The 25998-nt window shown below is 32.4% G+C and overlaps 1 protein-coding gene across 2 annotated transcripts in view; it reads right to left on the reverse strand.

Annotated features, from left to right (window-relative positions):
* Positions 1–1011: 1011 nt before the first annotated feature.
* Positions 1012–25998, reverse strand: part of LOC127699101 (pleckstrin homology domain-containing family H member 1-like) — a 77106-nt gene continuing 52119 nt past the window's right edge. For both annotated transcript variants that reach the window (XM_052202836.1, XM_052202837.1), the window contains 20 exons: positions 24803–24942; positions 20588–20698; positions 20234–20320; positions 19729–19798; positions 18994–19082; positions 17366–17446; positions 16646–16813; positions 16078–16186; positions 14976–15088; positions 14305–14481; positions 13450–13670; positions 12307–12484; positions 10527–10682; positions 9484–9581; positions 8629–8770; positions 6802–6947; positions 6053–6182; positions 5274–5357; positions 4447–4599; positions 1012–3538 (listed from right to left, as the gene is read on the reverse strand). In XM_052202836.1, coding sequence (XP_052058796.1) covers positions 3455–3538; positions 4447–4599; positions 5274–5357; positions 6053–6182; positions 6802–6947; positions 8629–8770; positions 9484–9581; positions 10527–10682; positions 12307–12484; positions 13450–13670; positions 14305–14481; positions 14976–15088; positions 16078–16186; positions 16646–16813; positions 17366–17446; positions 18994–19082; positions 19729–19798; positions 20234–20320; positions 20588–20698; positions 24803–24942 — 2537 coding nt within the window. In that variant the 3' untranslated portion in view covers positions 1012–3454. The remainder of the gene's footprint in view (positions 3539–4446; positions 4600–5273; positions 5358–6052; positions 6183–6801; positions 6948–8628; positions 8771–9483; positions 9582–10526; positions 10683–12306; positions 12485–13449; positions 13671–14304; positions 14482–14975; positions 15089–16077; positions 16187–16645; positions 16814–17365; positions 17447–18993; positions 19083–19728; positions 19799–20233; positions 20321–20587; positions 20699–24802; positions 24943–25998) is intronic.

Below are 25998 nucleotides of genomic sequence, written 5' to 3' on the forward strand. Positions count from 1 at the left end.
AGTCTATGAGAATGGTTTTGAGATCATCCCCAGTTTTTGGTGGGGTTCGTGTTGCTTAGTCTTTAGTTTTCTATGTTGTCTTTTCTGTACTTTTGTTTGTCTGTTGGTCTTTTTCTTTTTAAGCCATGGCATTGTCAGTTTATTTTCGACTTATGAGTTTGAATGTCCCTCTTGTATCTTTCGCCTCTCTTTTGAAAAGATAAGAAGGGTATCTTAAATGATTGATTGCTTTTTTGGTGTTTAAAGCCATTTCTTGTTGTCCAGTTTTTATTGGCGGAGGAAGTCGAAGTGCACGCAGAGAACCACTGACCTTTAGCACGAAAACTGGCAATCATAGTCCATTTAGATTGGAGTCCAAAACACCTGCAACGTGCGGGGTTTGAACTGACAACCTCAGTGTTGGCAGGCTAGTGATACAGTAGATAAACTACGAAGACCCCTGGACCATCAAAGCCACCGTGGTATCTTAAAAGCTAAACATATATATTAAGTTATGTATCATTGTCATTTTGCTTAGTTTTATTTTGTTTCTTATTCAGACATTGAACTCGGACTTCTTTTAAATTGAGTTTTACTGTGCGTATTGCTGTTTGTTTGTTTATTCTACATTGGCTAGAGGTATAGGGGGAGGGTTGAGATCTCACAAAACATGTTTAACCCAGCCGCATTTTTGCGCCTGTCCCAAGTCAGGAGCTTCTGGCCTTTGTAAGTCTTGTATGTTTTTTAATTCTAGTTCATTTATATGTTTTGGAGTTTAGTGTGACATCCATTTTCATTGAACTAGTACACATTTTTGTTTAGGGGCCAGCTGAAGCCCACCTCCGGGTGTGGGATTTTCTCGCTGTGTTGAAGACCCATTTGTGGCCTTCAGCTGTTTTCTGCTTTTTAGTCGGGTTGTTGTCCCTTTGACACAATCCCAATTTCCATTCTTAATTTTATTCTGACCATAATTATATGTTTTTTTAAAGTCAAGGGAGATTACTTCATGGCATATAACAAATATCAAAAACATCAATTCTTAAAATCTTTTTATAAAAAGAAACAAGAAAACTTACAACAAAAGGTGTGACACATAACAAAACAATTGCACAATATGCCCTATGATATTATGACTTGTAAAATAATCTCAAAAATGTTAACAACTTTTCTTTTTTACATTAAGTACATGATTACCAATAACAAAAAGATGAATCGACTCTTAACTTTTTAGAGACAACTTTCAAGTACATGATTTCAAACCACATTAGTATCAAGTTGGAGAATCATAAAACTACTTCACTAGGACACAAATTAGATTTATAGAATAAATTATCGGATAATTCAAATATGGAAACAACACGTAAATTAACAAATTTGCATAGCCCATGAGTTAATTTTCAGTGTTGTTCAGTCACGAGTTAAATATTTTTCAATATTTGAATTCTTGGACTAGTTATTCTTTTTATTACATTGACTGTGGGATTTTTTAATGAAAATAAAGTAGAAAATACAAGGAGTTATATCTTTTTTAACTCATTTCCAATTCGTTTTGATGCAATGCCAACAACAATGTCTTGACATCATAGGAGTCAAATTATCTGCGCTTTTTTAACTGTGAAATCAAAGAATTTCATTGAAACCAATGTGATAAGTTCTGATATCAATGAATTAGGATTGTCATAGTTACATTTGAAAATAGAAACATTGTAATAAAATGTATCACTTTGCAATGAAACTACAAATGAACTGACAAATATATTTGTAAAAAGCATAATTGTTTGAATGATTAATTGATGTTTGCTTTTAGGATGTTTTCTACTCTTGTTTTTTTACTATTTGTCAGATATTCAGAATCCTCTAGTTTTATCCATATAGTGCCAATAAAAATTTTGTTCGCTGACCCTTCATAATTTTATTACATATAGTTTAAAACACCATTTTTGAAAATCTTATGAAATCCTTGTTATTTTTTCATAGTTTTTGAAGAAAAAAGGTGCCAATGTTGAATGTATGAAAAATCTAGAGAGAAGTATTATCTGCCAAATTTTCAATTGATTGTATCTTAAAAACAAGGACATGGACCTGTAATTTTTTTCTACTTTTTAAGTTCCATTATTTATATACTATCAATTTATAAGTCTTTTAAAAAGCTTGTTATCTTGAAAAGAGGACCGAACATCCTTAACATCCAATGCATTTTAGGACAAGTCCAAATTAAAAATAAATCCAAAATTAGTTTCTGCCAAATTGATAAACAGAGATGAAGGACTTTTAATTTGGACTTCTGCTAGTTAAGAGGCAGTCGGAAAAATGATTACATATTTTGTCTTGCAACAGGTCATGAGAGAAGGGCATGAAAAAGAAGCTTTACATCAAAATTATGGTAAAAGAGTTTTGGAGTCCTGTAGTGAAACATCTGTTGCAGAATTGTTCAATTAGCAACAGATTCAATCTAATACCTTATTTTCTTAAGGGAAATCCAGTTTCAGTGTTAAAGATACAGATGTGAATAATACCAATATTTAATCACAATAGTTTGTGATCTTACTGTTCAATAAGACTTAAAAGTCAGTAATATCTTCTCTCACAGATTTTTTTTAATACTTGAATCATTTTATCATATGTTAAATTACAAATGAAAATGACTTAAAATTCCCATGTAACTTGGCAAAAAAAATAAAGTGGTCAATTATGCAGAGTTCACAAGAATATCTGTTGGTCATGCATCAGGAAATTGAGGAGTAAGCATGATAGTTAATCATTGGTGAGCTTCTCATATGTGAGTATTTTTTTGGTCATTAGAATTTCAAACTTCTCGGTTGATATTATATATATATATCTAATGATTATGTAAAGATGTAAATGATCATCAGAATTCATTATGTTTTGAAAATTGACAACATAATCAATTGGTCATTAGGTTTTTGGACTGGCAAACACAAGATGGGCTTTGTATTCTGAATTGGAATTTCAAACTCCTTGGTTTATATCATTTGAATATCTGATGAAGATGTATTAAACAGAATTCAGGAACGAAAATGGACAACATAGTCAATTGGTCATCAGGATTTAAGACTGACAACATAAGATGATATTTGCACTTATAAACAGATCAGTTGGAAATTTACAACTTAATGATTAAATCATTAAAAATCTGAATCAATATCACTAAAAGGTATATGCTGTTCACCAGTCTTCCTGAATTTATTGAAATGAACACTGTTGTCAGAATTCCTGCCTGTGAACTTTATATATGATCTTTCCGCTCCTTCTGTCTTTATCGATGAGTTAAAAACTGATTGGACATCAGGATTTTTATCTACTAAAATTAGACCATTTTTTGCACTTCTTTCAAAAAATAGAGGAACTGAAATTTGACAATTTAAAACATATTCATTTGGTTGTCAGGATTCTGGTCTGAAAACATCAGGTGTTTGACCTCCATCTGCATTCGTTGATTAGTTGAAAATGGTTGTCATGATTCTGGGCTAATATCATTGGAAGGTCTTTGTACTCTTACATTGATATAACTGGCCATCAGTAAAGTAATCTCCAAAATCTGTAAAAGATTAAATTATTTAATTATATACACATTCAACAAAACAGTAAACAGTCTCATAGTAAACCCTGGTTTTAATGAAAATTCATCAAAACTAAAATCTGCAGTATTAAACAGAAACCTGTCTCAATTGAACCATGAAGTAACAGAAACCTGTCTAAATTGAACCCTGAACCCTGCAGTAACAGACACCTGTCTTAACTAAACCCTGCAGTTACAGAAACTTATCTTAACTGAACCCTGTGTAAACCAGAACATAAACCTGTCAAAACAAAACTGTATAAAATCTAAACCTGTTTTAACTGAATCTGAACCCTTCATTAAACAGAAACTTGTGGATTCTTAACCCTGCATAAAATGGAAACCTGTCTTTACAGATCCCTGTATAAAACCCAGAGGACCCCGCTTTAGTGAATATTGCAAATTAGAAGTAATAAGAGTTTTTTTTTCCATTTTTCCATATCTTATACATAACCATGGAAGGCAGAAATGTTTTGATGCATCCAGTTCATCTCCTACTTCAAGGGGTTTTAAAGTTAGAGAGCTAAAACAATTTTTGTACATATGCATAGGGATGGCAAAGTTGAACTTTTGACCATGACCTTCACAGTACATTTTTTTTTATACCCTACACAACAACTTCTAATAGTGGTGAATTATCATGTCAAGTTTCATTATCTAACTGCAGGAGGTTTGAAAGTTAGAGAGTGAAAAACACTTTTTATACATATGCACAAGGGGGGGACATGAAAGGTAGAGTGTTGAAACCATTTATGACCGATGGACAATCTGATTACCATAAGCCTTCTCCAGATTACTTTGTGGGACCCTAAGAAATTTAAATGCCTGTTGTACCTATATTTTGTTACATCAGTCAAAATTTCATCCTAGCATATCATAAAACCAACCTTCCATTTTTGCATTGTAAATAACAGTTTTTCTGTTCTGTGTTCATAATGATGTGGAGCTGACTCTATTAACTGTGTAGCAACAATCATGAAATCATCTTTCCAACCGCCGAATGTAATTACCGACCGGTAATCATAGGAAATTATTGGTTGCTGTAAAAAGAGAATACATAGTGAAGCTGAACCTTATGAAAAAGAAGCAAATACAGTGTATGAATTCATATCATAAAATACCTAGAAGTAAGGCTATCTGTACCATGCGTTGTTGGTTGTTGTCTTTCTTTCTGTGGACTTTAGTGTTGGTGGTTGATGTGATTTGTTGTACTGTCCAACATTTTTGGTGATTCTCGTTATCCTTTTTTTAGCTATCGTATGATGAGGGGTGTAAAGGGGGGGTATCTGCACGGAGGAACGCGAAATAACATTGCCATTTCACGATGAATGAACAAATAAAAATGTCTTGCATGTTGATCTTTTTACCGATTTCACAAAACACGGTGAAAAACGAACCTTTTTCACGGCTGCACGTGAAATAAAAATGGCAAAACATGTTGCACGAAAATAACCCTTTACCACCCTCTTTGATGTGTTAGAGCTTTTGATTTTGTCATTTGATAAAGGACTTTCCATTTTGAATTTTCCTTGGAGTTTGGTAATTTTGCTATTCTACTTTTTATGTAGATGACCTTTATACATACTGGTAGCTAGGTTAATTTTGCAAGCTATGTTAATAGATGAGATACTCTTTTAAGCAGTGATTGTAACACAAAAGTCCCTTGAAAGGTTAGTGCTGTATTTTCACAGTCGATCTAAAATACAAAATTTACCATTGTGGAATATTCTAATACAGTAATCCCTTCTTCATGGACAGCTAACCATACATCTTCTGTATTACTTAGAGACGTTTTTGTCTGAAATCAACAACAAATATATTATACTTGCCAATGTCAGAAGATGATTTTATTTAACAATTGAGATTTCTGTCCAAAGTTTGTTTATGTATAAATAATGAAATAAAATGCAGTTTTTCTATTCAGATCCTAAATTACTTCTTGTTTTTTTTTTAAATCAGGGAGAAAAGTAATTGATGCTTTAGAAAGACATTCAAGCAGAAATGGTGTACATATAGAACATGGCATAATTCAACTTAGTGTACAGAATTAAAGATATTGGCAATTTTCAATAGTGTACAGATACTTTAATAACATTTTTGTATTATTGGCAAGGAGAAAGCAAACAAACTTACCACTCCTTTAAATAAATTTATTCTAAAAGGTTACCAAACAACACTGCAATTAGATCTTTGAATATTGTTTTTATTGGTATAAATATTGATTTTGTTATCAGTAAATTAAAACCATACTAAATATCATTCGTAAATTGTTTTGTTATAAAATAGGCAGTAAGTTTTCTAAATTGAATTGTTTCATATATTTCATGTTGGGGCCTTTATTAGCCGACTATACAGTATGGGTTTTTCTCATTGTTCAAGGCCGTACGGTTGCCTAAAATTGCTTACATCCACTTCATTTGAACTTTGGTGGATAGTTGTCTCATTGGCAATCATATCACATCTCCTTATTTTTATAAAATAAGGTTAAATTACCTTTGTTCTAAATAGTTTAGCACCACAGTTCTGCCATTTTCTGACAACAGCTAAATATACCCGTATACAATCCTGAGCAGATCTTCCACGTAATGATGACCATCTCTCTAACAACTTACTTATCACAGACCTGTAATCATAGTAAAGCATAGTTGTAAGGTCATATAATGATCTAGTCTGTACTTCACAACAGGTTTTTATGATTTATGACCACAAAAATTTGTATAGTTTTTTACAGATTTATGACTTGTCCGACTGAAGTCATTGAAACATTTGCAAAAATACAGACCTAATTCTGACAGAAAGAAACAGTATTTTCAAAGAAGAACTTAAAATGAATTGATGAAGCTACCAATGTGTCAAAACTATACCCAGTCAAAAATGTTTTGTCTCAAAAGTAATTATTTCCAAAACGGTGATGGGCCACATATATATTACTTAAAGGAGGGATTTATGTTACTTAGGTGTTATCTGCATGAAATTGTAGAATATAAATGCACAAATTACTGTTTTTGATTGTGATATATAACATTTTTTATGGTCACTATAGATTAATGGAGAAATAAGTAAAAATGCATGGCAAAATAATGAGTGACCTCACCTAAAATTTGGCCTAATTTGTCACTAAATTATGCATATTTCTGAATTTACATTATCTATAACAGTTTCTTATCTTATGTTTGCCACATTGTTTTAGCATAAAATTAAATCTAGGAATATGATGATGAAACACTACACAAAACTCTCACCTTTGTTCTTCTTCTGATATAGAGGTAAACTTTTTAGGATAAAATCTATCTAATACTGTTGATACTTGTTGGGCAACATTTGTCTGGCATATATCTCCATTCTCACTGTAGTCTGAGGATGACAGCTTCAGATCACCATATTCTACCTATAATGGATATATATAGTTGTTAGTGGCATGGAACTAACCTTCAGTAACTGTGAGTACTCTCAGATCCGTAATTTGTGTTTCAGTGTTTTTGCTAGTTGTTTTTTGTGCTTTGTATTGATCTGATGAGTCAAGTCCTTTTCAACTGATTTTTATAGTTTGGTCTTTTGTTGTGCCTTTACACAACTGTACCAGGTTAAGGGAGGGTTTAGTGCCCAGAAACATTCTGAATGAGTCTATCCCAAGTCAGGAGCCTGTATTTCAGTGGTTGTCGTTTGTTGCTGTTTTTCAAATTTGTTTTGTACATAAATCCAGCTGTTAGTTTTCTCGTAGTTTGAATTGTTTGCATTTTGCTATGTTACTTTTTAAAATTTGCTCTGCGGTATGGTTTTTTTCTCATTGTTGAAAGCTGTACCGTGACCTATAATTGCTAAGACCTAGGTCATTTGGTCTCTGGTGGAAAGTTGTTTCATCAGCAATCATACCACATCTATTTATTATGTTATTATATAATTATACATGCCATGGGCAACACTGACCACATATTCTCACTGAACTCTAAAATTGACAGCTTCAGATCAGAATATAAAAAAAAAAAAATATAACAATTTTATAATTAAAGGAAATCTTCACTCGGTGATATCAAAAACATACGAGAAGAAAAGACCGACTAACCTGCGCTAACAAGAGCCAGGTCTTTATTGAGAGGAAATCTTCCCTGAACAATATTCTCATTGACCTGATAAGCTAAATACAGACTAACCTGCGCTAACAAATAAGTTAATTCTAGAGCCAGGTCTTTATTGAGAGGAAATCTTCCCTGAACAATATCCTCATTGACCTGATAAGCTAATTACAGACTAACCTGAGCTAACAATGAAGTTAATTCTACAGCCAGGTCTTTATTGAGAGGAAATCTTCCCTGAACAATATCCTCATTGACCTGATAAGCTAAATACAGACTAACCTGAGCTAACAATGAAGTTAATTCTACAGCCAGGTCTTTATTGAGAGGAAATCTTCCCTGAACAATATCCTCATTGACCTGATAAGCTAAATACAGACTAACCTGAGCTAACAATGAAGTTAATTCTAGAGCCAGGTCTTTATTGAGAGGAAATCTTCCCTGAACAATATCCTCATTGACCTGATAAGCTAAATACAGACTAACCTGAGCTAACAATGAAGTTGATTCTAGAGCCAGGTCTTTATTGAGAGGAAATCTTCCCTGAACAATATCCTCATTGACCTGATAAGCTAAATACAGACTAACCTGACCTAACAGTGAAGTTAATTCTAGAGCCAGGTCTTTATTGAGAGGAAATCTTCCCTGAACAATATCCTCATTGACCTGATAAGCTAAATACAGACTAACCTGAGCTAACAATGAAGTTGATTCTAGAGCCAGGTCTTTATTGAGAGGAAAACTTCCCTGAACAATATCCTCATTGACCTGATAAGCTAAATACAGACTAACCTGAGCTAACAATGAAGTTGATTCTAGAGCCAGGTCTTTATTGAGAGGAAATCTTCCATGAAAAATATCCTCATTGACCTGATAAGCTAAATACAGACTAACCTGAGCTAACAATGAAGTTAATTCTACAGCCAGGTCTTTATTGAGAGGAAATCTTCCCTGAACAAAATCCTCATTGACCTGATAAGCTAAATACAGACTAACCTGAGCTAACAATGAAGTTAATTCTAGAGCCAGGTCTTTATTGAGAGGAAATCTTCCCTGAACAATATCCTCATTGACCTGATAAGCTAACAACAACTTTTCTTTATCTGTTTCTGATTTGCATGTTGACTTGAAATACAACCTAAAAGAAATCAGAAAAAAAATACAATTATTGAAAATTAAAAGATTATTGCAATGTTTGAACTCATGTGAATAATTGTGACAGAAATTGTGTTGCACAGATATAAACACTCACTGGCTTATTGTTATTCTTGGGGTACTTATGTTCATGGAGTTGGTGGGCATAGGTGAACCATGAGTTTTTTAAAAGTGTTAAAAAAAACTACAAATTTCCTTTAGGCTGGATGCAGAATTTGTAAAAAAACCCACCAAATCTTCCTTTAAGATACATCTTTTCCTAGATTCATGAAAATTGATACCGAAAAAAGTTATTGCAATGGTTCTTTTACATGCAGAGATGATGTCTTTCACGCAACAAAAAACATCAGATTTTATACAGTGACTGTAAATTCAGAAATTTTTGTGATGTATTTATTATTTCCAAAATTGTGATGGGAAAGGTTTTGCAAAATTAAAACTCCCTTCTTAAATATTATTAGCATTATTTGAATGCATCATTTCATGAAATAGCAATAATTAACCTTGTTTTTCTTGTCTATTGTGCAACAAACGCAATAATAAGTGCATGTAAAATTTTTTGAATTTACATTATCCATTCCATCATGACAAGGCTGCAAATTCTATACATCCCTCACAGTCAAAGAGCACTCTTTCAGCAGGAGTCATACTGTCAGAGGTGACTTCTACATCAGTCATAAATTGGGTCAAACTTACCTATTTTTGTACAGAAACTTTATCGTCCTGCTACTGTCTAGCTTCCCTGAGTTATTCTCTTTGAATATATGTTCCCACTTGGATATGACATCACAAACCTATATGTAATAGAAAGTACTCTGTAGCTGAAGAGACACAGTTGTAAAAATGACAATATAGGTTTACACTAGTAATATGACACACATTTGCACATATGTAATACAATGCACCTGTGTTTTACACATTTGTAACATTTAAGTGTTAAAGACATTTCTTGCCATGCATGTCTCACATGCTTTTCTTCACACATGTGTCTAACATGTATCACATGTGTCTAGCATGTATCGAATTTGTGCTATTCCAATTCATATATTTAATGTAAATGATCCTGTATTCAGAAATACAGTTGAAAATAAGACGAAAAGGAGGAAATCTAAAAAGTTGTTTGTATGCAGTTAAAAATAGAATAAAATAGTGAACAATCTAAGTTAAAGATATTAAAGTGTGTTAGAATACATTGGAATTTCAACACCAAACAGACCCAAACAGACCAAAGAGATATGCTCCAGTTGTTTCTTAGGATTCCACAAAATACAATTAAACAAGTTCAGATATAAAAAATGTGTTTTCCAAAAATCAAGACTTTTACATAAAAGTAATTTTTATAAATAAGCCTGAATAGCTAACAGAACATGCCTATATTTTCTAATCTATTAGTTGATTCTACTATTTCCTTCTGTAAAAGTGCAAAATACATAAACAAATGGGGCCAAAACATTACAAAAAGTAATCAACGAGAAAGGTTATAGAGATGCACCAGTAAATGTAATTTTGGGTGATCACTTTGAATGCTTAGAACGTCAAAACTTTGTCTCTACAATTATCGACTTATGGATCACCACAGGTTATTAAAAGGTGATGCTCCACCTTTGAATTTCTAGCATCACTTGATTTTTTCAGCACCAATTAGAAATTTTAAGATTATATGAGAGAAAATTGAAAAATTATTCTGATTGAATATAATTTATCATGACTATAATTTACCATGACTATATATGACTTACCTTGATATGTGACTGTAAGAAATGTTCCCCCTCTATAATACATGGGTCATCACTAAAAAGGGCAAACCCAGACTGATTAGAATCCCTCATGGATAATTTCTTTGTGAGTGAATGTAACAGTTCTTCTACTGTTGTAGATCCATCAAAACTAACCACCTGAAATATTATCAAATTTACTTAAACCATCTATGTGTTAGCCAATTTTTATCAGCCAATTTTATTGTAATTGTTTAAATGAATGAAAATAATGTCTTTAAAACTGCGTAAAATATCAGGTGTTGCAACATGGGGTGGTCTTGTGGAACTTGGGAAAATACTCTACATGTAGTGCAAGCAAAGCTCATACAATCATATCCCTTGGCAGCATTTGAACTCTTTTCGGTGTGGAGGTGTAAAAATAATTGTGGCAAGTGTTTACATATTTCGTGAAGCAGGAACAGAAAATATACATTGACATTCCAACATTTGTGCTAGAAACATATCCAGGACCTTCCATTAGTTGATTAAGAACTTCAAAATTGTCACCAAATATCATCCTATGTTTTGGGGGTAAAGACTTGTTGCACAATCAGCACATGGCAATAGTTTATTTACATTTACACTTGATCATAATAAAGGCGCTCTTTGATTGGAGGCAGCAAGTTACAACTGAAACCAAATGAAAATCATTACCTTGTGGATCGGAAATTTTATCTTAATCCGCCATGGATGCTTCAAAGTACCTTGGATCGAAAAACAAAATAAAAGGTGCACAATGGTATCCATTTTTGTTAAGATTCTGAAGTTTCAATAAATTCCAATAAGGGGTTTAGGTGGAGTTGCTTATACAAAATGGGCACCCTAACAAAATTTCATTTGGTACCCTCATTGATGTCTACCCCATATCTCTTTTTATTCATGCTCATGTGAAGTCTTTGTTTCAAAGCTGTCTGTTAAAGGTTATCAAAACTGCATAGAAATTAATTGTGAAAGATTACAGTAATTATACAAAAGTTGTCCACTAAACTCTCCAATAAAACAAGGCATATATCTAATATAAAGGAATACAGATTGACTGAGAATGTTTAAGGGATCATGTAATGAAAACTCATTACCAGTATAATCTTCTTTAAAACTAATTACAGTACCTGGTATGTATTATTGAGGAAATGTACAGGAATACTGATTGGTTGAGAATGATGATATGGATTACGTAATGATGATAAACTACATTCCCCCTCAAACAATTGACAGTACGTGGTATGTATTATTGAGGAAATGTACAGGAATACTGATTGGTTGAGAATGATGATATGGATTACGTAATGATGATAAACTACATTCCCCGTCAAACAATTGACAGTACCTGGTATGTATTATTGAGGAAATGTACAGGAATACTGATTGGTTGAGAATGATGATATGGATTACGTAATGATGATAAACTACATTCCCCCTCAAACAATTGACAGTACGTGGTATGTATTATTGAGGAAATGTACAGGAATACTGATTGGTTGAGAATGATGATATGGATTACGTAATGATGATAAACTACATTCCCCGTCAAACAATTGACAGTACCTGGTATGTATTATTGAGGAAATGTACAGGAATACTGATTGGTTGAGAATGATGATATGGATTACGTAATGATGATAAACTACATTCCCCCTCAAACAATTGACAGTACCTGGTATGTATTATTGAGGAAATGTACAGGAATACTGATTGGTTGAGAATGATGATATGGATTATGTAATGATGATAAACTACATTCCCCCTCAAACAATTACAGTACCTGGTATGTATTATTGAGGAAATGTACAGGAATACTGATTGGTTGAGAATGATGATATGGATTACGTAACAAGATGGACAATACTTCCATCCGTGAAGGTCTCACTTCACGAATTCCTTTAAGAATGGTTCTCTCAAGAGCTCGCTGACAAAATATGGCATACTTTCCAATATCTGACCTACAATCACAAAATTTATACATTTAAAGCTATGAAAAATGAAAACATAACAATAGAAAATGTGATTTACTTCACATAGCAATGTTCAAGAAAAAACATCCCCTCTTTATTATCTGGCTAGTGAAAAAAATATCTACTAATATTTTATTAAATGTAATTTGTATATTTATTACAGAGAATTTGAAATTAATTCCCCCCTCCCCCCCAAAAAAAAAAAATGTACTATTTCTATTTATGTTTGTAACTTTCTGTTACATCGTGCATTTAAATCACGTTCAATAATCTCTGATTTAGATGGTTGTTAGGGATACAAAATAATTAAAAAAAAACACATTAATTTCTGAAATTTACCGTAAATGAAATCAGTAGATATTTTTCCAACTTCCAAAATATTTATTACAGCTTCCTCAATATTACATCTGAGCAAGCTTAAGTGTATTTAACTTATATCCAAATACTTCCCATAATGCACAAGTTTTTATACATACAATACTTGTACTAGCTACAGAACAGGAGAAAAGCTTGGTGAGCTCCGCTTTTCTTCATGTTTCTAAAGCTCAAACAAACAAATTACATAATTTCCTGCAATGCACCAATATTGTTTTTTATCCTGTAATTTGGAATCTACATTCAAATGCATAGATTTTTCCTCCCAAACTTTGATTTTGATTTTTAATGCAATGGACCTAATTTAAATGCGGACAGCAAAAAGGAACCTACAGTGAACTGTAATGTAAACAGTACTTTGGATATAACCATTTGCTCACAACAGAAGCAAGATACCTGGAAACTATATGTATCTTTAAGGTATACCTGTTATATGTATATTGTTTCGGTTTTTATGAACACCTATATTTGTATAGTGCAATGCTCAATTGCAGGATAAAACCCATAAAAAGCTGCAACACAATGAATAAAATACCAAAAAATGATTTTTATTTTATCAATACTTTTGGTAGACCAACCTTTGGTCAGCATGTCTCTGTAGATGTACTCTTAAATGCCACATAATGCTCTGTTTTGGAAGGAATAATGAAACACACATGGACAATAGCTGCCACCCCTGTAATATGACATTAGCTGCAGGGTTTAATCTAGAGTCGGACAAGTCCATTAATGATCCAGTGGGTGAGGTAGGTGTAGCATGGCATAAATACCAGGAATGTTTTCCACATAATAATAAATTCTGAAAAATAAATAAACTATATTAAGGCCAATCCGTTTAAAAAAATAATATCATCTGGAAATGGTACTAAGGAAAAGGGTACACATTCAAATGAGGGATATTAATATCTTTTATGAATTTCTGTTCCGTACAAATCATATATGCAACTTCTGAGAACTATGCTTAAGTATTAAGTGTCTATAACATGAAAATACTGTGGATTCATTATTATTCGTTGGATACCAATTTTCGTGGGTTTCGTGGGTATAGGTTAACAACGAATTCAAATGTTCAACGAATTACAAATTTTTTAAAGGCTTTGTATGCAGAGATCGGCAAAACCACGAAATCAGATATCCACGAAAATGCAAGTTTTTCTCAATCCACGAAAATTGATACCCACGAAAATAAATGAATCCACAGTAGCTTTAATTTGATAATTGAGAATAAAATTTTGTTTTTATCTAAAAGGATGATATATTCCATTTTTACTAAAAGGACTAAAAAATCATCTGAAATCCTATATTTTGTTGAATATCTAAAACTTTTTAAAAAACGACCACAACTTTAATGTAATCATTACAATCATAATGACGAGTGAACTAGCTACTCACCTGTACAGCTATTTATGACTAGATGTGAAATAGCTACTGACCTGTACAGCTGTTTTCTGTTGGACTGGATGACTAGATGTTTGTTTAATGAGTTGACAAAAAAGTTCATTTTGTAGTTCTGGATATGCCAGACAGATATCTAACAACTTCTGAGACAAATTGGTATGGTATTCTAAATTTGTTGATTCTATTAGTGTATAAGTAAACTGGAGTATTAGCTGAAACAGAAATCAAGATTTTTTATTTTTATTTGTCCATATTCATGTGTTACATTCAATTCAAAACATTTCATGAACGTCACTTTATGTCTAAATATAAGAGAAGAGACTTTCATAAATATGAATAAAGAGATAGGAGTTATACTTCATTGAGGAAACAACATTATGCCATATCAAAACAAAAACATATTAACATAATAAACCTTGGCGGTATTCCAAAAATTTTACAAGCAATAACTATTCAAATAATTTTAGTATACTCCCAGTGTATGCAACATATTGTTACCCAAAGTGTTGGTACTCCTAAATATGACCATCAACATTTTGTTCACAGTTCTTTAAAACATTTTAAAAATGTGAATCAACTTTTTGATTGACAAAGTTGGTTGATAACATTTGATTGTGTAAGTTCTTATAGACGTCCCCTTTTTTTAATTTACTTTGTAGTTTGGTATTTTCCTTTTGCTTTTTTTATCCATGTCTATTTGGCTTACCTTAAATATTTCAAGTGCCTTTAACTCCAGTTCAGCAGAGGGGAGTGTGGTAAGAGGTTTACTGATAGGGTCCTTACTGTGTAATAATAATGGGTGTTTCCAATATACAGAATCTGAAATAAAAGGTTAACCATTATATTAAATAAACTGTTGACACAGAGATATGTCTCTGCTGTAAAGAATTTTGATAGTATAATGCCAAAGTTGAAATTAAAATGGCAATACTTTAAACATTCAAAACATTCAATGTTAATAAACCATGACTGAAGGTACTGGTCCATTTAATCTCTGTAGAAATGAGAACTGCCAGTGCTAATACCAAATATGATTTGACTTATCCTCAGCCGTTCCACTTAAACTGACCTAAACACAAACTATACAAACTATGCAAAAGTTTTAAGGTCAATGAACCATCACTGAAGAAGCAGGGCCAAATAATCTCAATGGATATGAGACATGCAAATGCTATTACAACTGCATACCAAATATCATTGACTTATCATTAGTAGTTCCATTTAAACTGACCTAATCACAAACTTTAACATGAAAACTAAGCAAAATTTTCAGGGTCAATAGACCATGACTGAGGGGTGGTGTCAAATAATGTCCACAGAAATGAGATCTGCCAATGCTAATACAACTGCATACCAAATATAATTGACCTTCCACTAGTTGTTCCATTTAAACTGACCTAATCACAAACTAATGTATTGTTGACACTGCCATCAGAAACAGCATGCCTTAGTCTAGCCTTCGTAATTTCATAGGGAGTGACACAAAAACTTAATTTGGTTATATGCATTTCCAACAGATATTATCAATTTCAAATTTAGCAAAAAGATTGTGTCGCAGAAGTGTAAACTTTGGCAGGAAATTTCATTGAATAGAAATCTGACCTGTAAAACTAGTGTTAAGATATAACATGCTAAAACAATAGACTAAAAATAAATGCCACTGAAAAATTACTGACTTACAAATTAACCTGCCCAATCCTGTTTTGCAATCTACTTATTTACTAGATCTGTACCACTTCAGATATTCCTACATTGCCTGTCCCTCCCCTCCCCAATCTGTCTCTAATATGTAAAATATATAGGCTTACTAGAATCTGCATTACACTCCATCACTTTAGATATAATCTGTTCATATTCTGTCCCCACATTGCCTGTCCCTCCCCCTGCAGCCACTGTTAAATGATACAACCAGGAATCCTGCAAAATACATCAACAATATCTAATTGATAAATATAAATTCTGCAACATTACCTTGTTGGTAATGATATTTATCCACTCAAGATACTCAATAATCATTTAAAAAGAAAGTCTTTCATGTAATATTTAGATTGAGAAAGGTCACCAGCCTCCATACAGTACAATTTACAAAATTTTGCATATAATATGTAAATGTTGTTGAAGAAACATTGAACATACCGTTTCATATTAACTGAAAAACAGTCAAAGGTCGTAGGATGGACCCTAGACACATTACTTTGACATGTTTGGTTGCCTAAATTTAATGAGACAAGGTAAACAATAGAACTGTAACAATATTTAGTTTCCATGGTAACACCATACATAAAACTTTTCATACTGTCTTAGTACCATGCAGTACATGGGAACTGTGGCTATATTCTGAATTGTTTTCAGTCAACTTGGTGGCATCATACAAACCTTTTCATGTTGACTAGGTAACATAAGATAGGTTGGTCCTTGGAATGGTGGCCATATTGCAATGGCATGTTTGGTTTCCTTGGTAACATCAGCTTCGTCATCAGAATCGTTACTATTATCAATGTCTTCTATCCTGGCATCTCTTAAATGAATCTGGCCTAATGGTGTCTAGTAAAATAAATACAAATAGGCCAGGTTAATGACTGTTTACAAATGTAAGTTGTTTGCTTTAGAGAAACAACTCCTATGAAGGACAAAATCTGAACCCTGCCTTTACAAAGCAAGTGGCTAGGGCATATCGTATTATGCTGCACTTGACAATAATTATGAATTTTAAGTGCATCACACATTTATAATAACTGGGATTGCAAAATAGGTGGTTATGGAATAAATTTTTTAACAGCTTATGTACATTAAAACATGCTAAGGTTTGCATTGACAGGGAACACAGTTTGTTGAGCTTATGAATTAAGTCTCAATGCTAAAAATACAGAAATTAGAAACCATTTAAGAAAATTTGAAAATGGACGTATTGATGATTTCTATTATTCACTAAATCACTAAAAGGTTCTCTAAACTGCTAATTACACCCTGGGAGTAATAAGAGGTATAGTAATATATTTTGAATCAAGTTCTTAAATATCTTGCATATCCATTTCCATTTTCTACATTGTCTGATGGCACGACACCACCACAATTGAACAATAATTTAATGCTTACCTTGTCAGATGGATTCCTGTGATAGATTAGATATCTACCAACCAGAACACACCAACATTTCCTTGTGACTCCATTCCTTACCTGTAAATAATGACAAACTAAATTTCTTTCTCATAACATATTCTTTATTATAAACTCAATGCAGGGATTCCCCCAAATTTTATTTTGCACCCTCTAAAACTACCTTTGTAAACCTGTGTCAAACCATAAGTATCTTACTTTTTTCAACATTGTACATGAAAAAATGAAAAGGTAAGGGTTATATTACTTATTAACACAAACAAGAATATATGTCCAAAGAACACCATACCCTGCTTGCACTTTTACATTTCCATTTATCAGGGAACCCTGAAATCTGAATGAACAAGAATGTGTCCATAGTGCACGGATGCCCCACTCGCACAATCATTTTCTATGTTCAGTGGACCGTGAAGTTGGGATAAAAACTCTAATTTGGCATTAAAATCGGAAATATCATATCATAGGGAACATGTGTACTAAGTTTCAAGTTGATTGGACTTCAACTTCATCAAAAACTACCTTGACCAAAAACTTTAACCTGAAGCGGGACAGACGGACGAACAGACTAACGGACAGAAGGAAGGAGGAACGAACTTACGCACAGACCGAAAAACATAATGCCCCTAGGTGGGGCATAAAAACTACAATTTGGCATATATATTAAACATTTCAAACATAATAAACATGTGTATTTAAGTTTCAAGTTGATGCGATTACAAACTTCCTCAAACCAACACATTAACCTAATACAGGACGCACGGACAGAAGCACAGAACAGAAAACATAATGCCCTCTACTCAAAAAGGCAGGTCATGTAATTGGAATCTATAATATTGGAATCATTATTGGAGAATTAAAATCTATTTTATAATATAAATTTACATAATAATTATTTAAGAAATAATTCTTTCATGTCATGCTCTATGCTAATTTCAATATGGGTAGGTATTATATTTGTCAATATCTTTATACAGAGAGTAAGCTTAAGCATAGAGCATGGTATGATAGAATTATTTTGATTCTAATAGGAAAAACCAGAACTATTGCACTTTAAAGCAGACCTTTAGTTAAGACGAGTTCAAAAGGCAGCCATTTTGATTTGATGAAGCAAAAACATTCTAGAATTTCAGTATTAAAAACTAACTGAAACATGTAAACTTACTTTAAATTGATTTTATTTACTTTCCTTACAAGAAACACCAACAAAATTGTTCATTTTACTTTCCAGGGTTGTTAAAAATATAATTGACCTTGCAATTTTAATTGTGATGTCAGGCACATGCACTCCATGCTCTATTTTAATTAGAACATAGCTTTCATAGGAGGGGCCACATATTAAAATTAGTCATTTACATATATAAGAATATGATTTATTACAATTAAATGAAATTTATAATCTGTATGCAGTCTTCATGATAAACTTTTGAATCTACAGGCCCGAGCTAAATTTTTGGAAAATTTTAGTACAATTCTGTTGGCCTATAGAGATGACTTTAACAGGCCCTAAAGCAGTTTAAGAAGCCTTGGCTGCTGGGTCTGTGATTAAGCATGAAGACTGTGTATATCAGCTTTGTAATAACAGCTTAACAAATAAACACAACACTTACTTTATGCAATGTTCCTTTCAGTACAGCTTTAGTGTCCATGTGATCTAATAGAAAACTTGTAGCTTGTCTTTTAAACACCTTCTGTAGTACTGAAATAATCAAATCAAAATTATAAAGTAGCTCAAGCAACAGTCTCCTATGATAAACTAGAAGGCTCCTTCCAGCCTGAATCACTCACCTGGCAAACAAATGCAACATTTATACCTTCAGCAACAGTGGCAGCCACTTTAATTTTACAGTTCTATTATTTATAACTTTGGGAAATTTACAGTACAGTACACTTTTTAGATAAAATAATAGAGTAAATATCAAGAAAAACCACTTTCCAGAGATCGTTGTCAAACAATCGTTTATTACAATCGTTTATTACAATCGTTATTTAAAAATACTGCAAATTCAGAAATTATTGCGTGATTAATTAATGTGATTTGAGGAAAATCTGCATACAGATATATGTATATATACGCCTCCGGGTGCTGGCTTTTCACGCTGTGTTGAAGACCCATTGGTGGCCTTGGGTTGTTTTCTGCTATTTGATCGGGTTGTTGTCTCTTTGACACAATCCCTGTTTCCTTTCTCAATTGTATCATATATCAGAATATGAGTTCTTATTATTGCGATACTCACCCAGTCGCATTATTCGCATTAATAAAAACCTCAAAATTATTTCTGAATTTACAGTACTATAAATAACCCATGAAATTTCATAGGATTCGTAAATTCTGTAATATTTACATCTAATCCATTTCTCTGTTTCAAACAGGGTATCTGCTGTAAAATAGTATGTCTTCTTTCCTGAGGTGATCTGAAAATAAATGAAAATTATGAAGGATAAATATGAATAAAACGAGATGTGGGGTATACATCAATGATACAGAAACCCATCTACACAAATCTGATTTACACTCTGTAATCTGCTATTTAGTGCAGCTCAGTAGAAATAAACACAAAATCGAAAATTTTAAAGGAATTTAGGATACTCTACATTATAAATCCTGAATTTAAAACAAGTTTATAGTGTATGCAAAAGTTTTGAAAACATTTTACATTTTTTGATGCAATACTGAGAAGAACCATTTTTTTTGTGCCAGCACTATGTGAGAAGCACAAAAAAAAGAGAACTTTCTTACCCTTAACTAGAATGGTCAAGTATTAACTTAACTAATGCAAAGATTAAATTGAAGCAACATTTTCCAATTTGATTCTATCATCAGTTACATTGCAAACACTCACTATTTACCTGAAATGCCATTTCCCCTTTAGTATGCACAACTCTAGACTGGTCATCTAGTTTAATTGATCCCTGAGGTTTTCTTAATACATCATGCTGAAAGTAAATAAAAAACATCCATGAACTTTTCTTTCCATGAACATTTTTTAAATAAAAACTGTAAATTCAGAGATAATTGAATGCATTTTTAATGACGGTTGTTGATGAACACACAAAGGTGAATTCATAGTTCTTATTATGCCCTTAATTATACTGAAATCTTGTGATATCTTTATATAAATTATATATTAACTCAATTGTCACCCTCTAAAAATGGATGAAAAACTTAATATATTGTCTCAAAATTAAACATACAAGACTCACCTGAGATTTATAATAAAACAACTCTCCATTCCTGAGAACAAACCATCTTCTTTTCCACATTTTAACTTTGCCACCAAGCTTCGACAGGTAACCAAATTTCTCCAATGTGTCCTGCAATAAAATAACCTTTGAATGCTTATAACTGCAATAATTTTTCATCCCATAGGTAAGTTCAATTTAAAGTATTTTAAAGCTGATCAAGAACTATTTGGTATAAAAAAAACATCAAAAGAACTCAAAATGAAACAGCTTAATTCAGATGGTTTTACCTTAGAGTTCCATCAGAGCAATTTTGGTTCATGACAAAACGAATTTTGGAAAAGGTCTTGCTAAGGTGGCAGGTACCAGTTTTGGTGTACCAGAACATGTGTCCCACGCAGAAATTTTGTTAAGGTTAAGCAATGAGGTATATAATTGCATCATGTGGACTAAAAAAACAAATGAATGTGAATTCTAGGCTATTGTACTATATAAGTAAGTAGTTGCATACACAGGTTGGGGATTTCCTTCATATATGGGACCAATCAGGAGTCAAAATTGGGGTCTCCTCTCTTGACAGCATCCAATCAAAGTGGGGAAAAAATTCAGTTTTATGTAAACAAAATTATCTTGAGATTTTGATGGTAAGGATAGGTTCGGACAAGGCTCTAATTCATTGAATATCATTTATCTCTTGAAATTTGCCTAAAATTCTTGTCTGACATTAGCAAGATTCTGAGGGTAAGGATTAGATATGTATCAGAGCCAGGGCTTCCAAAATTTCCTGACGACAGCCGGACATTTTTCAAAGAAATATTTTGACGGTCAATGATCAGCTGGATACTTAAATGTAACTGAGAGGATGCATAAATTGATATATGTGTCTAAATAATTAGTAGTGTTATATGCAATAAAATTATTTATAACTGTTTTGTTTTCTTCATTCTAAAAATAAATAAAATATTATCCTCGGTATTGTGTCATTTTTCTGTGTATCGTAATACAGTAACCAGCATTGCATCAATCAGCTTCAGTACCTGACTGTTCTCATGTTTTTGTTTCTGTTTATATAATCTATCTTCTCTCTGTGAGTACTTAACACTTTGTAAATTAAGGCCATCTTATTTGAAACTGTTGATGTTGGCTTTAATTGCAGTACAACTTGATCATCAATACACGTGATATATTTCTTTTTGTGTATTGATTACCTGACCACGTGACTTTTACAACTGATGCGGTATTTATAGATAACATTGAGGAGGCCCAATGAAGGATATTGTTTTAAACCGTGTAAAATCTACTGAACAGTGATAACATTTTTCTTTGTACAATTTCCCAACCTCCATGCTTTCCTATCATAATCGACGCACCGTCAGACCCCATGCCGAATATTTTAGACAAGTCTACAACAAATGACTTTAAATAGGCAATTATATGTGCAGTAATTGACACGGCGGAACCAGAAGACAAGTTCAAAAGTTTTGTAAAACTAATTTTCAGTTCACCAGCTTTGAGGTATGATAAGTACAAAATTAAATGTTTTTGCGTAGCCAGATCAGTTGACTCGTCGATCATAATTCCCACGGCGGGACTTAACTTTACGTCGGACATCACCTCTTTCTCTATAACATCGGAAATTGTCTGAATAAATTCGGAGCAGGCATTGTTCTCTTGATATAATTTAGAAGTGATCACGGCACCATTTAACTTAGTTAAATCATTTATTGACTGAAATTGTCCATTGGTAAGTTTTCTTTAGCAATAAAGTAAGCATTACGGAACAAGGTGCACATTGCGTTGTCAGTCTTTTCATGAACTTTCTCAAATACTGATACAATTGGATTACTTTTGGAAGCTGTCTCTAATTTAAGAGCTTGAATGTGGTCATTGCTATTAGCATGCTCTACAACGGCTGACTTTCGAAAATTTGTCGAACCAGGCTTTACAAAGTTATTTTTAAGTTTATGTTTTTGACAAATGTCACAAAACATGGCATTTAGCATACTGTCAAATCTTAACCATAAAAACAGTTGTAACCATTTATGAATAAAGCTTCTAGCATTTTTAGCAGATTTCGAATTTTGATCGGAATCGCCACGTTTACGTTTGCCCATGATGGCAGATTTGTAAAGTTCAATTTGAGACAAAGTCTTTATAACAGTCGGAGATTGTCATGATTGGATATTATTCTTTATGATTTTAATTATAAAAACAGTTTTTAATATGAAAACAAGAATAGAGAACTCCCCCTTATTTATTGGACAACTCAGCTTGGTATACCCAAGCAAAGCTATTCTCGGTGTTTTTCCTATATATTTTAGTAAATTTTCCCTTTGAGAGTACCCCAGTATTTAACACGATGTACAGTGTTAAATAAAATAATATATATCATACTTATTCATTTATAAATATCCTTATTTGAAGAATAACTTTTAAATATCAGGATACTTTTTTAAACTGAATGCTCATTTAAAATAATATCTATAAAGCGTAATTAAATAGGATGTTGTTCCATACACGCTTACATGTTTGACCTCGTTTACCTGATTACCTTTATGTACATTGTTATGCATCATTAATTCTATTGATAGAGACAAGCTAAGGACACCTCATCAAAGGTAACAAACCTGTAATCAGTGAATGATTTATGGCTTCAATATAACTTATTGAAGGGATAATTGTTTGACAGCTTGTTGTTATTTAAATAAAAGAAAACGTGTTTTTTCTACTTTTTATTGATGTACCCAAGCTAAAGACCAAGCCGTACATTTATGTACCCAGAGGATTAGACTAACTGAGACACTTCAAAGTATCTAAAATATGCTGCTTCTGTTTTATTAAACCCAATTATGACCGAAATATCTTTGTGAAATAGATTGCCACAATTATAAACTAAAATGCCCAAACGGACATGCCCAAAGCCCCAAACGGACATTTTTATCGATCGATAGTTGGTAAAAATTAAAATGACCGTTTCATGAAAATGCCTTGAATAACAAAATGTGGCACACCAATTCTATTTGACCGTTTGAGGCTGAGAGCAGCCGGTCTTTTTATGAAAGTTTCGGTCAAGTCCGGAATATATGACCGTTTTGGAAGCCCTGATCAGAGCATCACATTTTTTGCCTTATTTGCAATGCATTTATATATTTTAAAATCTCCATGCTGGACAGACACCCAAATTTACAGGTTTTCTATATATTCACATAAGCACGCACACATCTTAGTTACTCGAAACCATGAATTTTATTAGCATATAAGCTTGAATGATTTTTTAGGAAAATTAAATCACAAATCCATGAAATTCTAAAGATTTATTGTAAAATAACTGGTTTCTGCCACCTAAAATCAAAAATATTCTAAACACCACTTGCAAAAGAAATAATTTATATTGTAAGTTAATGTTATCATCCCATATTTCAATAAAGGCTCATCTTTAATTTCAAATTTTTTTTGTTTATTATGAATTTTGAAATTAATTTTTTTTTATATGAAAATACCCTTGAAAGAACCTGAGGCCTTTTTTAATCAGAAAGGACTAGGCAGGTAACAATAAATCAATGAGGTAAATTCATACTGTTCAGAGATTTTGGAATTTGATGCGACTGTCATACAAGTGAGAGGTTTAGCACTATAAAACCAGGTTCAATCCACCATTTTCTACATAAGAAAATGCCTGTACCAAGTCAGTTTGATGTTTTTGTGCTTTTGATTTTGCCATTTGATTAGGGACTTTCCGTTTTGGATTTTACCTCAGATTTCAGTATTTTTGTGATTTAACTTTTTTCAGTAGTTGTTATTTATCTTTTTAAAACAACAAAATGGGAAATTGTCTAAATAGCTACTTAACGATAATGGATTGCCTTTGTTTAAACTACAATACTAAATGTCCAAACAGAGAAGAATGATAGATATCTTGGTGACTTACATGTTTACAGTTATCTGCAGCATACTTGAGTATTGGTGACTTACATGTTAACAGTTATCTGCAGCATACTTGAGTATTGGTGACTTACATGTTAACAGTTATCTGCAGCATACTTGAGTCTTGGTGACTTACATATTTACAGTTGTCTGCAGCATACTTGAGTATTGGTGACTTACATGTTAACAGTTATCTGCAGCATACTTGAGTCTTGGTGACTTACATATTTACAGTTGTCTGCAGCATACTTGAGTATTGGTGACTTACATATTTACAGTTATCTGCAGCATACTTGAGTATTGGTGACTTACATGTTTACAGTTGTCTGCAGCATACTTGAGTAGTTTCTGTTCAGGTTCAGATGTATCAGAATCACTTTTCCCTGAGTTCTCCTCTGGTGGATCAACATAATCACATGATACTTCAGATGATGCTGAATAACTCGATACACCTGGAATATGAAATAAAATACTGAATAACTTGATACACCTGTAATGTAAAATAAAACTCTGAATAACTCGATACACCTGGAATATAAAATAAAACTCTAAATAACTTGATACACCTGGAATATAAAATAAAACTCTAAATAACTTGATACACCTGGAATATGAAATAAAATACTGAATAACTTGATACACCTGGAATATAAAATAAAACTCTGAATAACTCGATACACCTGGAATATAAAATAAAACTCTAAATAACTCGATACACCTGGAATATAAAATAAATACTGAATAACTTGATACACCTGGAATATGAAATAAAATACTGAATAACTTGATACACCTGTAATGTAAAATAAACTCTGAATACCTTGATACACCTGGAATATGAAATAAAACTCTGAATAACTCGATACAGCTGGAATATAAAATAAAACTCTGAATAACTCGATACACCTGGAATATAAAATAAAACTCTGAATAACTCACTACACCTGGAATATAAAATAAAACTCTGAATAACTCAATACACCTGGAATATAAAGTAAAACTCTGAATAACTTGATACACCTGGAATATAAAGTAAAACTCTGAATAACTTGATACACCTGTAATATGAAAGAAAACTCTGAATAACTCGATACACCTGAAATATGAAATAAAACGGTGAATAACTTGATACACCTGGAATATGAAAGAAAACTCTGAATAACTCGATACAGCTGGAATATAAAATAAAACTCTGAATAACTTGATACACCTGGAATATAAAGTAAAACTCTGAATAACTTGATACACCTGGAATATAAAATAAAATGAAATACCTGGAACACAAATTAAATTGCTCAAATAATTAAATACACTTAGATCACAAAACTAAAGGATTAGTAACATGTTACACCTGGATTAAAAATGAAATTTTGTAATGAGTCACATTCAGTGATAGCACAATAGCGGAAAAGCGGAGGTGATTGTGTCTTCAACAATTTGAAGATGCAGGTGGTCATCAGTGATACAGTTATTTCATAGTGTTCAACCAATTCTTAATAATTACATTA

This window comes from Mytilus californianus, unplaced genomic scaffold (assembly GCF_021869535.1).
Source record: "Mytilus californianus isolate M0D057914Y unplaced genomic scaffold, xbMytCali1.0.p SCAF_4, whole genome shotgun sequence".
NCBI lineage: Eukaryota > Metazoa > Mollusca > Bivalvia > Mytilida > Mytilidae > Mytilus > Mytilus californianus.